Here is a 16,911-nt window from a genome sequence, read left to right as displayed (position 1 = left end):
TCATCTCTCTCCAGCTCTGTGAAGAACTGTTTGAAAAAATCAATGACAACAGCAATGAGGAAATGTCATATTCTGTAGAGGTGAGTGTTCAGGGGGAGATGAAAGGATATCTGTGTGCTGGACATCAAACTGAGCTCAAGTGCTGCATCAGGATCCTGATAAAAAAGCAGGCACTTTGCAGAAACAGAATTTTCTTTCCGACTTGGGGAAAACCAGTAAGAGTTTTAATTCCTTGATATGCAAATATGTCCCAGGCTTCAAAAGAAAGGAAGACTAAAAAGTTGGTAGAAGTCAAATATGAATATTTATATATGGGAACTCCAGTCCTTACTGCTTCTTAGTGCCTGTTGGACTGGGATAGGCCTGGTGCAGTGGGAAACGTAACATTTGAAAATAATCTTAGCTTTTTAATTTGTTTCAAAAGTTTTTGTTGCAGTTTTAAGATAATTGTGGTTTGAATAATTGTCCTGATGACTCAGGAATACAGCAGGATGTGGGTACAGCTTGGAATCAGAAGTTGCTTCTACATGCAAAGAAATTAATTTTTTCCCTTCTCAAGTTTGCTTTGGAAGTTCATAAGAGAGATGACTTGTGGGCAGACACCTTTTACCCTCTGTCTTGTTTGCCTTTTTAGAAAGGTGGTTTTGCTGCTGTGTCAAGCTAAGGCATACTAAAATGATTTAAAGTCTAAGTTTAATTAAATACCAGTATTGTTTGAAATCACATAGGGAGGTATCCATGGGTGCAAGCTGCAGCTGGAGATCTGATCCATGAAACTGGTGACTCCTTTTCCTTTCTGCCACTGTCTCAAGCTGTTCCATGAACACTCACCTAGAGCTTTCCTGTAGAGGGCTGGGAGGAGTTCCTGCCAGTGGCACTCTTAAATGTTGGAAACACAAAATTATTCATGCAAATTCTTGTTTTCAGGTGAGCTACATGGAGATTTACTGTGAGAGAGTCAGAGACTTGTTGAACCCCAAGAACAAAGGGAATTTGCGGGTGAGGGAACATCCTCTGCTCGGCCCCTATGTGGAAGATCTCTCCAAGTTAGCAGTCACATCTTACACAGACATTGCAGACCTCATGGATGCTGGGAATAAAGCCAGGTTAGTGATTTGATCCAGGTTATGGATTTTTATCCCTCTTGCAGGCATATATGGCATATAGCACTAAAGGTAAAATATCATCAGTGATGTGCTGGCACTTGAAAAATAATCTTATATCAGTTGAGTGTTACTGAAATATGCACTGATCAGTGCAGTTAAACTCAAGAGGCTGAAATTGATTTGTGTCATGAGCTGTGTTGGTATTTAAAGCTTGTAGTGTCTTGAGATTAAGTATGTAAATAATTACACTGGCTTTTAGTTCTGCCTTTGTTGTGTACTGTATTGCTATATTGGTGCAAATAAGCATGTAAGCACAGTCTCCTCTTTCACTCATTTAAGTGGTCAAGGCTCAAGCTGACAGGGTAGCTTCTGGTTCATTAGTAGTTGTTTTCATGTCAGCTGCAGGCTCCATTTAACAACGCGTGGGAAAGGCTGACATAAATGCTGCTCCCTTAAGGTAGCAAGGTAGATTATTGAGCAACACAGATTGAGAAAGCTCTCTTGAAACTGTGATGAGGATGAGAGGAATTCAGGAGTGGAAAATCAAAGGGTTTCTAATGGTCTTCAATGGGGCTTGGGCTTGGTTAGAGGGCAGAACATCAACTGCACAGCCTTGTGTTCTTTTTCTTGTTCAGCCCTCAGGTATTGCAGTATAGAGGCTGCTGTTTGCTTAGCATGTCTAAATCTGTTGATATTTTAGGACTGTGGCAGCTACCAACATGAATGAAACCAGCAGCCGCTCTCATGCTGTGTTTACAATTGTCTTTACTCAGAAGAAACATGACACAGAAACTGACCTTTCCACAGAGAAGGTATGGTACAGATAAGCAGTGGCTTTCTGATGGTTTTTCAGAAGTCTTCCCTGCAGTGACTTAGTGACACTATGATAAAAAAATGAGAATTAATTCTTTTCCTGGCATTTTGTTGAAGGGTGAACTTGTCTTGGCAGAGCCCTTTTATTTCTTATTCAATTGTGATGTTGAAAAAGCAACCTAAAGGGGGAATATATGTAGGGGGAGAATATATAGGTGTAGGAAAAATGTGACCTAGGTTCTACAGGGTGGGATATATGAAATAAAAGGAGTTAATCTTCCTCAGTATTGTTCCCTGGATGTCCAGTAGTTTTGCTTTTCAGTGCAAAATATTTGCCTATTAGTTCTTTTCTAAGGCACTTGAATTGAGATGAGTGAGACTTAGGCACTTTCTGGAATTTGCATGTTAAAATGGGGTACAGTGTTTAGCATGAAAGAGTTTTCTGGCTTTTATCACTCTGAAGTGGAGATTCTGTGTGCAAAGTAGCTGAAATAAAGGTAATGTTTACCTTTCTGAACTGACTGTTGTGGGCAAATCTGAAAAAAAATTGTGTTGAAGACACCCTTCCTGCCAAACATGTTAAAACCCTGTAAAATTATCAATAACTGATATGCAGCCTTGACATGGAGCTTTAGTGAGGCCCCTGCTTTATTGTGGGTGTCACTAGAGGCAGAAACATTATTTCTCTTCCTTTGTGATTTTTTTTGTTGTTGTCTGTAGCAGTAACAATTTCTTTTTATTTCTGTTCTGCACTGTTCATGTCAGACCTTGTCTCTTTTGAGGTAATTTAGAGTATAGTGGGATTTAAAGCATAATCCCAGACACTTATCCATAAGACACCAGCATCAAGCGAACTGCTTGTGAAAGTTCTGTTGTTTTTAATACACTATGATGATTTTTTTAGACAATAGTTCTTCTCATGCCACAAAATCTGAAGTTTTGTTCTTGCTCCTGTTCCCCTAGAAGTAATTCTCACTGTTAATGTGCTTTTCTCCTCCCAGGTCAGCAAGATCAGCCTCGTGGATCTAGCTGGGAGTGAGCGAGCTGATTCAACTGGTGCCAAAGGAACCCGATTAAAGGTGTGGGGTCCTTGATGAATGGGGAAAGAAAGGGAAGTGGGTGCAGAAGCACCATGTGCAGGCTTTGCTTGGCAAATAGGAAGGAAAAGAAAGTATTGCAATTATAAGTATGGAAAAAAGAGTTGCAAAACTTTTTTTTTCTACTCTGACCATGAATGTGACATTTGGCTCATTTAGTCTACATGGCTGAACAGTTCTAATTTATATGTAATATTGGGTTCTGTTTCCTTAGGAAGGAGCAAATATAAACAAGTCTCTCACAACTCTGGGCAAAGTTATTTCAGCACTGGCTGAAGTGGTAAGTAGAGCATTTACTCACCTGCAACAGCCTTTCCATAGTGAGTAAAACCAAGACAGTAAAAAACCATCCAATGCAGCAGAATCATTTATTGTTCTTTACCTATTATTCTCAGCCAGAGTAGCTGTGTGTGCTCCAGATGGATGGTGTTGATAGTATTCTGTGAATGTCATGCAGAGGGATAGAGACTTTAATTGTTTGATGGAAGGCATTGGTTTATTTAACTGTGAAGAAGCCTTGCAAAGAAGCCTGCTTTTGTCTAGCAGACAGGTTCACACAGCAAGCTTTTACTTCTGCAGGGCAGGAACTGTATTTCTACTTGAAAGAATAATTTTTGAAAACTAACTGCAGTTTTAGAAATACCAGTGTAATAATTTGATTATCACTGTTTTGGGGTTTGTTTGTTTTGTTTTTTTGTTTTTTTGCTATGGACAACTTAATAACATGAATTGAGTGAGCATATGTTTTGATCCAAACATAATGTTGTAAGTTAGAAAAGTACTTTTATACACAACTACTCTTTTAAAAAACAAGGAAATTATTGCTGCTCCTTTTAAAAGTGAGTTCTGAACAGCTAGGTACAGGTTGAATATACTGAAGTGCTTTTTAGGTATTTTTAATGAAAACTTCACATTCATTTGGCTTCTCAAGAGAAGGAAATGCTACCCAAGCTAACATGGAAATTACATATAATGCTCTGTTAAGCAGCTCATCTTGTATCTTCTTCCTCTTTCTTTAATGCTTTCAACTTAGGATAACTGCACCAGCAAGGTATGATGGTCTGAGTAGTAGTGGATGTTGTCCCTTTTTCTTTAATCTAGGATTTTATTTTATTTACTTAGGAATCCAAGAGCAGAGATCTTTTATGTTAGGTCTTTGAGAAATTCCTGTGAATTATCAGTGCTAAAATTTAGAAATATTCTAAGTTTGTAGATAAATTAATTACAAATATGCATTTAAGTGTGTACTTAGGATTATTCTTTTATTTTATCTCTGCTTCTGATTTGGTGACTTACCTTGGGAATATTTACAGTCAGTAGGGATAACTTTGCTTTCAGGCTTCTACTCTGTTCATGCTTCTGTATATAATTTTATGTCTTAAAAACTGATTTTCCATTTGGTGTCTGTTCTTCAGTTATGTTTTTCTTTCTTTGTAGAGTAAAAAAAAGAAGAAAACAGACTTTATTCCATACAGGGATTCTGTACTAACGTGGCTTCTTCGAGAAAATCTGGGTATGTTTGATTTGCCTGGGCCAATATGGGAAGAAAATCTCACTAAATTTTCTGACTGCTTTTAAAGTACTCAACTTCACTTTGTGTCAAATATGAAGATAAATATTTTGAGTAGTCAGGTCTGGCTCATATAGTTCCTTTCTTACAGCTTCAGCTCTTTCCTATGTTTTCTGTATGTTTCTTAGTAATGTAGAATGTAGTTATATTCTATGACTTAAAAAAAAATAATTTCTATTAGCCAGTTAGTGCCTAAATTATGCATTGTAGTTTCATCTAGAATCTTTCCTGTTCATTATAGGTGGGAACTCCAGAACTGCAATGGTTGCTGCTTTGAGTCCAGCAGACATAAACTATGATGAAACTTTGAGCACTTTAAGGTACTTTCTTTTTATCTGAGATGGATATGGGTAGCTGTTAGCTCTTAGAGACATATCCTATTCCTCAAACCTTTGGGTTATTTTACCTTGAGAAAATGTGTGGAGAAGATGACTATACTGACAGGAACTAAATGGCCCTGAAAGAGGAAAACCAATCTATTGGATATGAGTAGGGAGCTGGGGGTTATTTCCTAGACTTAACTTGGAAAGTCAAACTCATCTTCTCGTGTTCATATATTCCTTTCTAGTGTGGTCCCTAAAATTGAGCATATCAGTCAAGCTGAGTTACTGCACCTTGTTAATCCATCTTCAGTAGAACTTGTTTTTTTGTGGTTTGGGGTTTTTTTTGTTTTGTTTTTTGCTGGTATTTTTTGTTTGGGTTTGGTGGGGTTTTAATTTGTTTGATTTTTTGGGGTTTTTTTTGGTTTTTTCAGCAATGCCCTTTATTAAGTAAGAATTCCAACCCATGACTGAATATAATCCAAGATTCTCTTATGATATACAGCTGCAAGCTAAACACCACCTATCTTACTGCATTCCTGTCTTGCAAATGAGCATTTTTCAGTTTGCTATGAGGTTTTATTTTTTTTGGTCTGGTTCCAGGTATGCTGATCGTGCAAAACAGATCAAATGCAATGCTGTTATTAATGAAGATCCCAATGCCAAGCTGGTGAGAGAGCTGAAGGAGGAGGTGACAAGGCTCAAGGACCTCCTGCGTGCCCAGGGGCTGGGAGATATTATTGACAGTAAGTGGATTAAACAAGAATTACAGAGGGCCTGTGGGAGAAAGGGATTTCAATCATGTCAGTTAAATGTAGGTGCTTGATGCTAAATTTTGAATGATTTTAGGACTTGTAGCCTCTTCTGTCTTTAAATAAGCCATGCTAGGACTGGCTGAAATGTTGACAAGCAACCTTCAGACTCTTAAAGAAAAACCTGGAGATTGAGTTTGCTATTACTGTGCAACTGATTTTTTTTTTTTTTTTTTTTTTGTAATAGAACTTACACATTCAGGAGTTTCCCCAGTGAATTAGGAAGAGCTTTTTGTCTGGCTGCCAGTAAAAGGGAGATGGTTGAGATACAGAAACTTAATTTGATATTGAGAAAGCTAGTGTCTTTTTTTCCTTGGTAAAGGGCTAAGTTTCTTAGTTGATACCTGGCTTTGATGCCAGCCTTGCTCCCAAAAGAAAACGGTGGCTAATTCCTGTTAGACAATGTCCTGTGTGACAAATTATTTATTATCTCAAAATAGCCAGCTAGAAACAGCTGCTTGTGAATAAATAATGAATTCTCTTGGGGCAAGATTTTGAGTTAGGTTGGCAGAGCAATATTGTGCTGATTTGCTTTGCCAGCAACCTCTTAAAGCACCAGAACAAACTTGTTGCCTGAATTATTTCCTTGTCCTCATTTCAAACAAGGCAAGTAATATTTTATCTACTACTTTATTTTATAATATGACCAGTGATTGAATTCCTAGTGATAGAGATGCCCATAAAAACACAGAATACATTCTAGTGGATTAAAAGATACCTTGACTTAAAAACAAATAAGAAAAAAATAAATGTTGCAACAGTTCCTGGTTTGCCAGAGCTTATTTGCCTGTGATGCAGAAGTGCTGGCTTAGTCACAGGTTGCTTAAAGATGCATAATATGTATTTACCTTTTTGTATGCCTGTTTTCAAGCGAGTGGGGCCAGAAGACAATGAAATGCAGGTGTTTTCAAGCTTGGTACAGTCTGTATTTTTTATTTCTCAATCAAAACTAAAAAAAAAGAACTGTGTTTTTTACTGAAAATTGTGTTTTGTTTCACTAAACATCGAGTAGTATTCTCTTCCCTTCCTGTGCCCTGGTGAACCTTCAATTTGATCCTTCTTGTATTTTCCCTCCTGCTTCTTTTCAGTTGATCCAATGGGAGATGAATACTCTGGAAGTGGAGGCAAATGTGTGTATTGTGTGGTTCTCTTTTTAACCTGCTTTCTCTGGGTCAGCTTTTAACTGAGCTTTGCATGCCAGCATTTCTCACAGGGAAATCCCAGACAGAAAACTCACAGTGGAATGCAGCACAGTTTCATGGATTGAAATGCTTAACCAGCATTTCTTAGACTGAGTTGACAGTGAAAAAAAGTGTAAGGCTTAAAATGTAACATATGTTCATTGCTTTCATCAGAATACAGAAAGGAGAGTGGTAATGCTTTAGTCTGTTCTCATGACAGCCAGCAGTTTAGATTCAGACTAGAAAATCTTTCTCAAATCTTTCAAGTTTATTCAGTTGAAACACCTTCTGCTCACCTACCTTCCTGACCTTTTAACATCTTTTTTCCACACAGAAGTATTAAGTGTGTAAACTGATTAACTCAAGATGAAATGTTATCATTTCCTGCTGGAGACTTAGTTTTATTTTTTTGTGTAGTCTCTCTAAAGGAAAAAAGAAATGTTGGACATTTTACACACATGAAGGTCTCTTATTTGAGCTCAAATACTTCGTTGCAGGTTGTGAACTTGATAGGTTTAGGAAATAGTAATTTATGATCTACTGTTTTCTTCTATGGAAGGGAACTATGTGTAGTCCATAGTGAAAAGGTTTTTATGTAAATTTGGGGTTGGTAGACTTCTTAAGCTCTTGCAGTCAGTCGTCTTCATCCTCACCTCAGGCAATATCAACTGGAAGAGATCTGTCTGAAATTTCCTAAAATTAAAGCTACTGGTGTTGTAAAGACTCATCCTGGCCTTGTTTAACATTCTGATGCTGCTTCCAGCGTGTGCATTTGTCATCTGTGTGAGAGCTGCAGCCTCCAGGAGAAGCCTGCATGATGTTGAGGGCTTTGGTTCCCTGTGGTCACAGCAACTGTGGAATTTACTGCAAGTGCCACTGCCTTGGTCTGCAGGAGTGCATGGGCCTTCCTGAGACTTCATCCTCCCTGCTCTGCCATGCCTGCTTTCCTCATCCCAATGGCATTCCCTTTCCTTAACCTGCTTTTCTTCTGTTAAAACTTCCACCCCTGCTTTCTCCATATTTGCAGATGGTGGTTTTCAAACTGACTCGATCAGTTTTGTGAGACTGAAACAGCAGGTTGGGTGTGGAGTGAAGTAGGGCATCAGGCTGACAATAGCAGAATTGTTCAGGGTAGGAGTAGAGGAGGTGTAGGAGGGCATGGAAATTTATGTAATGTCTGGGTGAGCAACTCATTTGTGTGAGTGTGAAGCCCTTGTTTATAACTTGCAAGGTCTGATTTGACCTGTTTCTTTCCTAAGGACACTTACATGGGAGGATTTAATTTAGAAATAGTAATTCTGATAGCTTTAAATTCCACAAATGAGCTATTTAATTGTCTGATATTTCCATATTAAAAGATATTTTTGTGGACATGTGATTATTCTAAGGATATGGCAGACATGTGGGAAGCCAAGTTAGGCAGATTAAAATTAGGTAGACTAAAATAAATTACCTTTGAATACTCATTCTTAAATCATTCATCTATTTTTCTTTTTTTTTTTTTTTTTTTCCTTTCAAGGAGACATCCAGGTTTTTCAGGCTACACAAGCTGTCTTATTAAATTTGGGGTGGTTTTAAGGCCTTCCTCATCTAAACTGAGACCAAAAAGCCTTAAAGCACTTTCTGAAATATGAAAGCCTTATCAGATATTTCACTGATAAGGTGTCATAGATTTCCATTTTTTGGATAAGGAGGGTTGGGAGAAAATATAACAATGCTGTTGTGAACTTGTGTTCTCTTCTCCTTGTCAGGGACTGACAGGTGATGTACATTCTCTCCTGTGAGGATTCAAGGAGGGGAAGTTCTTTGTCCTTGTGGTCTGGTGGTTTAGCAGCAGAACCACTGCTGTAATAAAGATTTACTTAATCATTTCAGATTAAAGGTGCCTGGAACAGAATGTCTTGCTGAGTTTAAGGGGTTGAAGGCTATTCAGACTTCAGCCTGAAATGTCTCTAATCTCATCAGGAAGGGAATCTCTCCCTGATCTGAGCTCCAAGGTCTTTAGTTTAGAGTGCAGTTAGGAATAGGCTGATTTATTTTTTGGCAAGTGTGTAGTTTCTTTTTCCCCAAGCATTTTTGATCAAAGTGTTTTATGATGCAGTCCTTTACTAATAACCCTCAGGGTCTGAATGGAGTTGTCTTTGTCATGGATACTAATACTGAAAGATTTGTTTCAGTACTGCCATCTAAAAATTACAAAACTTGTCTTGTTGCTGCTTAAATGCTTTCCTCTTACACTGGTCTTTCCTTCCTTTCCTTTTCCCTGTTCCTTCCCTATTCCTATTTTCCTTTTCCCCATCTTTCTGCCTTCCCTCTGTCTGTGTGTCTCTCTCCCAGATTTGAAAGATTTTCAGAACAATAAACATAGATACTTGCTAGCCTCCGAGAATCAACGTCCTGGCAATTTTTCCACAGCCTCCATGGGGTCCCTCAGTGCTTCTCCATCCTCCTGTTCACTCAGTAGTCAGGTGGGCTTAACATCTGTGTCCAGTATACAGGAAAGAATCATGTCAACACCTGGAGGAGAAGAGGCAATTGAACGTTTGAAGGTTGGTATTGCTGTAGCTTAAGGAGCCTATTTTTTGGGTCTCTTTGGAGGGTGAACCTGGGAGAACTTTCCTTCATAAATATATCCTGTATGCTGCTCTTTCTGTAGGAAGTTGTCTGAAACCCACTTAAAAAGGGCACTTAACTAGCAACTGGGTTTCAGGCACACCTTTTCCTATTGGGAAGATTGAGGTTTTAATCCTGGAGCTGCAAAAAAAAGTGATAAATGAAGATCTTGAATCTTGTTTACAAGTCCTCTGATGCAGTGGTAATTGTGGAAAATTTCATCATAACTATAGACATCAGGAGGCTCTCTCAGCACTAGAGTGGACAAAGTCTGACTAGCAAATGCTTTCAGAAAACCAAATTACCCCAAAGTTAAAAAAAGGAGGAAGAATAATCCTGCCACTGTTGAATCTGCCCAGCCCCCACAGATTAAAATGTGAAGCACACAGAAGAGCATGCTTTATCCAGACAATAGTGGCCTTGTACTGATTCTGCATAGAATTGAACTGCATCAGAAGTGCATTACACTGAAGTATTTCTTAATTTTTATGAAGGCCCCCCAAGACTCCAGGGGTGGATGAGTGGGGGGAGCTGGCTGTGTTGAATCTATGCTTCATTTTCCTGTCTTGTCCTTGAGACACTGCCACAGGGACTGGAATGGGCTGGAACACACATTGTATATTGCTTCTTATTGGAAACCTTCTGTTGCCATGGAAATACCAGTGTGGTCTCTGCAGTTCCCTGGCACACAGTTACTGAATGATGTCTGTAAATCAGATTTAAAACAAAATAAAAATTTAAATTAAAAAGTAGGTGGTTAAGTTAATGTCTGATTGTGGATAGAGATGAAGTTATCTTTTCTTCAGAGATTGCCTTTGGGCAATTGGCCCTTTTAAAAATTAAGGAAGAGAACTTGAGTTTTGAAGTGCAGAGAGTACTTTTTATAACCAAAATTAATTTGAGGTCTAGAACTGAGCACAAACTTTAATTGCTTTGTGTATTATGTAAAGAACTTTGATAAGAATTGTAAAACAGCTTCTGGGATTTTCATGCAGGAATCTGAGAAGATCATTGCTGAGCTGAATGAAACATGGGAAGAAAAGCTGAGGAAAACTGAAGCCATTAGGATGGAAAGGTCAGGAGTTAGAAGTTCTGTAGATGTGAATGGTCTCTAGAAAATGGAGGACTGTGGAAAATAGAGAATAGTACCATATTCCAAAGCAATGGAACAGCAGAATAGCTCTTGGTGATAATTCTGCTGACCTCTAAGTTTTATGTATAAATTCTTGGACTAAAGTTTAGAAACTTGCCATGTGTCTTGTGAGGTGCTGTCTGTCCTGGCTTGCATGGTCTGTGGACAGGCTGCTTGGCAATCTAATGTGTATCATTACATGACTTTCATTAAACCTTTTTTTGCTTAAGAAGCCTAAAATATGGTCATATCCTGCTTTTATCTCTCAGGGAGGCATTGTTGGCAGAAATGGGAGTTGCCATTCGAGAGGATGGAGGGACACTGGGAGTCTTCTCACCTAAAAAGGTAGGAAAAATTGGTAACTATTGCAGAATCTCTAGCTTTAGTGTTAGAAAATACCAAAATACATCTAAGGATTATTTTGCCCATAATAATGAAGCTGGACACTGTCTCATACAAGTGATGCAGCATAGCACTTCATGCTTTTAGGGACCTGCAGAAATAATTGCCTGTGGTAGCTTCTGTTGGTTGCTATATTAGGGAAGCACATCCTAGTGTAATACAGTGATGAAATAAGAGCAGCATGAAAATTTCATAGAGAGCCTTCTGACATCACAGAAGTTGACCTTTTTTGTACCTTTCCTTTAAAGAAATCTGTGCTTCAAAAGTGTCTGTAGCTCTTTGCACAGCTGTTAATTCAGCACCAGCTCAGAAATGCTGCCTCATGGATTGTTGTTGCCATTTTGTGGAGCAGCTGTGTGTCACCTTCATGTATCTTCTACCTTCTCTTCTTTGAGATACCCAGGAAAATCTGAGGTCTTTTTTAGATGCTCTTCCTCCAGTTTGTTTCTTCCAAGAGGAAAAAGGAGTTGTAATCTCATGAACACTGAACACAGGCAATGCAGGGAAATATTTCTTCCAGTGCATGACAGGAGTTCTGTTTTTTGAAACTTGAAAGTAGCAGAGCTGTGTAGAAAAAGGGTATAAATCAGTGATATAAATATAAAATAAGTTAGTGGGAAAGCTATCTATTGGGTGAAAGCAGAACTATTGAAGAACAACAAGGAAAAGAAGGTACTTTTGTCTCAAGAATCTTTGAACAAGGAGCACAGGGTATTTAGCCTCAAACTTGCTTATGCAATTGTGCAGCAAATGATCTGAGGTTTAGCTAGGAACCCAGCTGAAGACATTATACAGAAATATAGGCCATCAGAATTGGTTAAATTGTTTAACCCATCATTCAAAGTGGTGTTAGACTGGTTTGTTTGGAGCAGGTGGAACTCTGGTTTGCTTTTGATATCAACTGAAGTGCCCCAGGTTTGTGAAGAGCTCATTTGTTGAGTGTTCTTTACATTTTTCTTTTATGTTATGGATCCTCATCTCCTTTTAGATTTTCCCTCAGAGGCCCTCAGCTCTCTTTGATGACTCTTTCAGTGCATTTTCAGCTGATCAGGTTTGTGTATAAGTGCAGCCTGGATTAGGTAGCTGCTTTAGTAATAGATAGTATTTAATTTTATCCATATAGGATTGATTGGGAGAAGTAAAACTCCTGACCTAGTCAAGTCTGCTTCTGTTTTCCTTGCTGCCCTTGCACTTCAGTTTTAGTTTATCCTTCTAGTAACTGTGGCTGTTGTCGTAGAAATTTAGTTGTAGAGAGCAAATTTGGAGGTTTTTTTATACAGACTTAATGCTTCTGAGGTATCAGCATAAACCTAATCATATGCTACTAGGACAGCACTGTGTTTTTACCAGCTGAGTTGCAAATTGAACTTTGTAAGGTGTATTTTGCCCACTTCCCAAATTAAAAGGTGCAATCATTGCTCTTTCTACGGGTTGTGCCTTTGATGACAGGAAGCTCCTTGAAATAGATGGTGGAAATTTCATTATTTGTGCTGTTGTCAAAGATGGGAGCAGGGAAAATCCTTCAGCTCATGCTTGAGCAATGCTGTACAGAAGAAAGCTGCAGACAGGACTGTCTGTGGATGAATAATAGATCTCAGAATGGGTGAATAGTTGGTTTTGTTAGCATTATCTTTCAAGTTGTTGAGCTTTATTTCTTACAAAACTCTATTGCCTGTAAAAGACCCATTCAGACTTTGATTTAACATCTAAATGAATTTGGATGCTAAAACATGGATGTGTGGGTTACAGCATGATTTTCAAAGTATTCAACTGGAAGTAGTCATACTGGTGTCTGGGATTTAATTTATCTGCAGCTTTCTCTTGATTTTAAGAGCTTTGTTCAGCCCCAAATATTGATCTGAATGAGATGAATAGTGATGAAATCATGAGACACCTTCAGCTGGGGTTTTGGGTGCCCTGTATATTTTTAGGGCTGAAAAAGGTGTCTTGTTTTTTTTCATCCTTTCTGTCTTTATAGTTAAGTCTCCCTTTGGGCAATGGACAATCAGACTTCATCATTCAAAGACCAGTTTCATGAGAACATGCAGTACTTTTTGAGCTTCTGTAAGCTGAGTGCTGTTAACATCTCTCTTAAATGAACTCTGTTGCAGCTAGATTATGTTGATAGAAGCAATGTTCCAGAGGAATCTTAGCCATAGTTATTGCCTTTTGCTAAATTTATTCTATTTGAGGGTAGCAAAGATGCTTATCAATAGTTTTGATTCTCTTTTTTCATCCTCTTTCATTTTCTTTAACCATTTTTGCATTTTCTTTTGTGCTTGTGCTTACTGCTATCTCACTGGCTAGATTTTCACACCAAGGCCTTGTGACTTGTTTGCTGATTCCAATGGGGTTTTTTCACCAAAGAAGGTTTGTTTACCACCTGTAGTGGATTTAAAATTAGAAGCATTTTAGATAAAGAGTTTTTTAGCTGTTTGTATCAGAGAATGTTGGTAGTTTTAGATTTGACTTTTCACATGAACAGACTGCCAAATGATCACCTGACCTGTATTGCCCAAGAAAAAACAAGGTTGATTCAGTTTCAAAACTTTACTGAAGCTTTTCTGCTGTTGGAGTTCCCTTATCAAAGCTTACAGCAACTTTACAATAAGTCTTATTTTTCCCCAGCTGAAGCCTTTATTCCTTCTATTCATGGATATTTCAGAAAACTAAGCAATTTGAGCTGTACTTTTCCTGCTACTTTGTTCCTCAGTACTGCAAGAGGTTACATTTGATAAAATGCACTATGGAATAACCTCAATATGCAGAGCAAAACTGCTGGATTACTGTTCATCCTCCACAGCTGTGGGCAGAGCCTGAAAGTAGATCCTCAGTTCTTAATTAACTTGTCTTTTTTTTCCCCTTTTAGACTCCACATCTTGTAAACCTTAATGAAGATCCACTCATGTCTGAATGTCTGCTTTACTACATCAAAGATGGCATTACCAGGTGAGGATTGGTGCTAATGTACTCACACATCTTCTTTGCTTGCTTAAACCCCCATGCTGGAGACATTCTGAGTTGAAACAACTGTGCCCTGGGCTACTCAAGAAGGTGTCTGATTTACTCTTGAAATGTTTTCTGTTCAATCAGGGTTGGCCAGGCTGATGCTGAGAGAAGACAAGACATTGTATTGAGTGGGGCTCATATCAAAGAAGAGCACTGTATCTTTCGGAGTGAGAGGAACAATAATGGTGAAGGTAAAAAACCCTGCTGCTTCTACCTAAGTGCTGATGAATCCTTCACTTCTCACTTGAGAGTTGGCCAGGGAAACAGTTGGTTTGAGAGTTTGAGAGGTTCTCTTACCTAAAGAAAACCATCAGCTTCCACTTGCTGTTTTCTTGAGTCTTAGGGGAAGAAAATAATTTTTTTTTCAAGTGGTAATAGCTTCAAATTGCAGGCTGCAGTCAATATGAGTTAGGTTTTGATCTTGGTTAACTATAAACATGAAAATCTAAGCAGAAAAAATCAAATTTCCTAATCCAATATGAAGATGTCAGTAGTAGAAATCAAATTGATTTTCTCCTGGGCCTTTTATTTCATTTTTAACACGCGTGGTACCAAGGAGTGATTCACTTCTAGCTTTTTTCTGGATGTTAGTAGGAAGATAGGCAGGAAATGAGAGACCTCTAGGGTTTGCACACTTCTGTTTCTGTACAATCCTCTCTAAAGCCTCATTTGTCAATGTTGTTTTCCTCATAGTTATTGTTACTTTGGAACCTTGTGAACGATCAGAAACCTACGTTAATGGCAAGAGAGTTGTGCAGCCCGTGCAGCTGCGCTCAGGTAAGAAGTGTTAGAACTCTGTTGAAGAATTATTGGCATCATATGTAGAGAATGCTGAGTGCTGTTAGAAACAGCAGTGTTACCTTTTTTGCTTTTGAAGGGAAATTGGCACCATTCTCTTGGCAGCATTTTTGTTTTCTTCCAGTCTTTGCTGCACTAGTTGTAAGTGCACTTAAATGTTCGCTGCAGTGCAGCATCCTGCTTGTCCTTTTGCTTACTCTGATATTATTCAAACACATTCTTACCCAAGCCTATTGCCCTTGGCAGTCTCAGTGAGACAGAGCAGACAGACTGCCAGTTGCTGATGGAAAATTCCCAGTTCCCTGGCAAAGCCAAGATCTGAGCCTCTACAGGAGTAAAACAGCTTCTCTTTGCTCTCATTAGATTTCCCACCCAGTCTCCTACATTTCTCTAGAAAGGCACATAGGGGAAGAATTAGAAAGGAGGGACTGACATCCTTGAGTTATGGGTCTTAACCTGTCTCTTTCAAGTTACAATGCTTTCTTTGTCCCTCCCCTGTTTTTGTACTGGTAAACAAACAAACAACCAAGCAAACAACAAAAAAACAAACCAACCAAAAATACCATTTCTGAATTATTTGCACCAAGTTCAAAGTGAGCATTGTCATGCAATGAAGTGTACAGATTTCAGCACAAGTTTTTGCTGCTTAGTGCCTGCATGTTTCATAGTGAATACCATGACCATCCTTACCTGAGAGTTCCTTCTCTTCTCTTTTTAGGAAATCGTATCATCATGGGTAAAAATCATGTCTTCAGATTCAATCATCCAGAGCAAGCACGAGCAGAAAGAGAGAAAACACCATCAGCTGAGACTCCTTCTGAGCCAGTTGACTGGACATTTGCTCAGAGGGAGCTTCTGGAGAAGCAGGGCATTGACATGAAGCAGGAGATGGAGAAAAGGTAACATAATAACTCAAAATTTCTACCTGAAGCAAGGAGTCTGCAGCTGTAGATTATTTGGGTGGTGTCTGTGCAAAGCCTAAAGCTAGGTTCTGCCACACAGCATCTCTGCTACCTATTAGAAAAGTTCAGAGAGCTTCCTCATTATATTACTTAAATGTTTTGGTGCTCTACCTCCTTAAAAATCACAAATAAGCATCTGTCATTAACCCTGTAGATCTTTTGGTGAAGAGCTTGAACTGCATTCTAGAGGAAGTTTCACTTCTATAGGACCATAATAGACAAATAATAGTTACTTTCTAGTACAATGACTTTTACTCTTTTCACTGAAATTCAGTGGAATCGGTGTGTAGAGTAAAACCAACAGAAAAATACTGATCTCTTTGGCTATTTCTGTGCTTTTGTTCCTCTTCAGACTGCAAGAAATGGAGATTTTGTATAAGAAGGAGAAGGAGGAAGCTGACCTCTTGTTGGAGCAGCAAAGGCTGGTATGTGTCCTTACTCCAGATTAACTATACCTTTGGCAAACAGTAATTCCTGTCCTTGCTTATCTGAAAGTTTAGGAAACCTGCTTGGGTTGTCTGCACAATGCAGTTTCCCCTTAATTTCAAATACTGTGTCTCTACAGTGAATTATTATCAGTGTGAGTGAGCTCCTTCATGTTAATTCAGAGATTGTATTTGACAATCCAGTGGCTTTGATCAGTTCATGTTGGGACAGGCTGAATTTCTTGCAACTTAACCTGAAGGAAGGGCATTTTTATGCTCTGTGTTTTTTGAAGTTCCTTCTCAGTCATCTAAACAACTACTTCTTGGGATGTTAGCCTTTATTTTTGTCTTAGATCACCAGAACACACTAATTTTGTGCTGCCAAAGAGATCTCTAGAACACTGATATGCTAGGTTGACTTTTATGAATGATATCTGAAAATGTTGCTGCATTGTGCATGTTTTAACCCTTCTCCCTCCCCTGCATGGAGTTCCTTGTAAGGGTCTTATTGGTGCACATGCTGATGGTGGGGTTATTTCTAGGAAGCAGTGTGCAAAAGGGAGTGTTAACTTATTCAGAACAATGGGAATTCCACCATTCCACCTATTTCTTAAATAGGAAGTCTGCTAAATTGACTCTGGTACAGGAAGACTTCAGTCTTCTCACAACAA

General features: G+C 38.6%; 1 protein-coding gene across 6 annotated transcripts in view; it reads left to right on the top strand.

Annotated features, from left to right (window-relative positions):
* Positions 1 to 16,911, top strand: part of KIF1B (kinesin family member 1B) — an 84,911-nt gene that overhangs the window by 24,714 nt on the left and 43,286 nt on the right. For 3 of the 6 annotated variants that reach the window (XM_030463902.1, XM_030463904.1, XM_030463905.1), the window contains exons 5-20: positions 15 to 80; positions 928 to 1,106; positions 1,807 to 1,918; positions 2,921 to 2,998; positions 3,231 to 3,296; positions 4,454 to 4,529; positions 4,828 to 4,906; positions 5,510 to 5,652; positions 9,315 to 9,448; positions 10,508 to 10,587; positions 10,914 to 10,989; positions 13,916 to 13,995; positions 14,140 to 14,246; positions 14,749 to 14,832; positions 15,572 to 15,752; positions 16,168 to 16,240. In XM_030463902.1, coding sequence (XP_030319762.1) covers positions 15 to 80; positions 928 to 1,106; positions 1,807 to 1,918; positions 2,921 to 2,998; positions 3,231 to 3,296; positions 4,454 to 4,529; positions 4,828 to 4,906; positions 5,510 to 5,652; positions 9,315 to 9,448; positions 10,508 to 10,587; positions 10,914 to 10,989; positions 13,916 to 13,995; positions 14,140 to 14,246; positions 14,749 to 14,832; positions 15,572 to 15,752; positions 16,168 to 16,240 — 1,614 coding nt within the window. Of the gene's footprint in view, positions 1 to 14; positions 81 to 927; positions 1,107 to 1,806; positions 1,919 to 2,920; positions 2,999 to 3,230; positions 3,297 to 4,453; positions 4,530 to 4,827; positions 4,907 to 5,509; positions 5,653 to 6,806; positions 6,849 to 9,236; positions 9,449 to 10,507; positions 10,588 to 10,913; positions 10,990 to 13,915; positions 13,996 to 14,139; positions 14,247 to 14,748; positions 14,833 to 15,571; positions 15,753 to 16,167; positions 16,241 to 16,911 lie in introns of all 6 variants that reach the window. The other 3 variants (XM_030463903.1, XM_030463900.1, XM_030463901.1) reach the window with 2 other exon arrangements.

The sequence above is a fragment of the Calypte anna genome, chromosome 21 (assembly GCF_003957555.1).
Source record: "Calypte anna isolate BGI_N300 chromosome 21, bCalAnn1_v1.p, whole genome shotgun sequence".
In the NCBI taxonomy this organism is placed as follows: Eukaryota; Metazoa; Chordata; class Aves; order Apodiformes; family Trochilidae; genus Calypte; species Calypte anna.
Note: the sequence above shows the minus strand (reverse complement) of the source record. Positions and strands in the feature narration are given on the sequence as shown.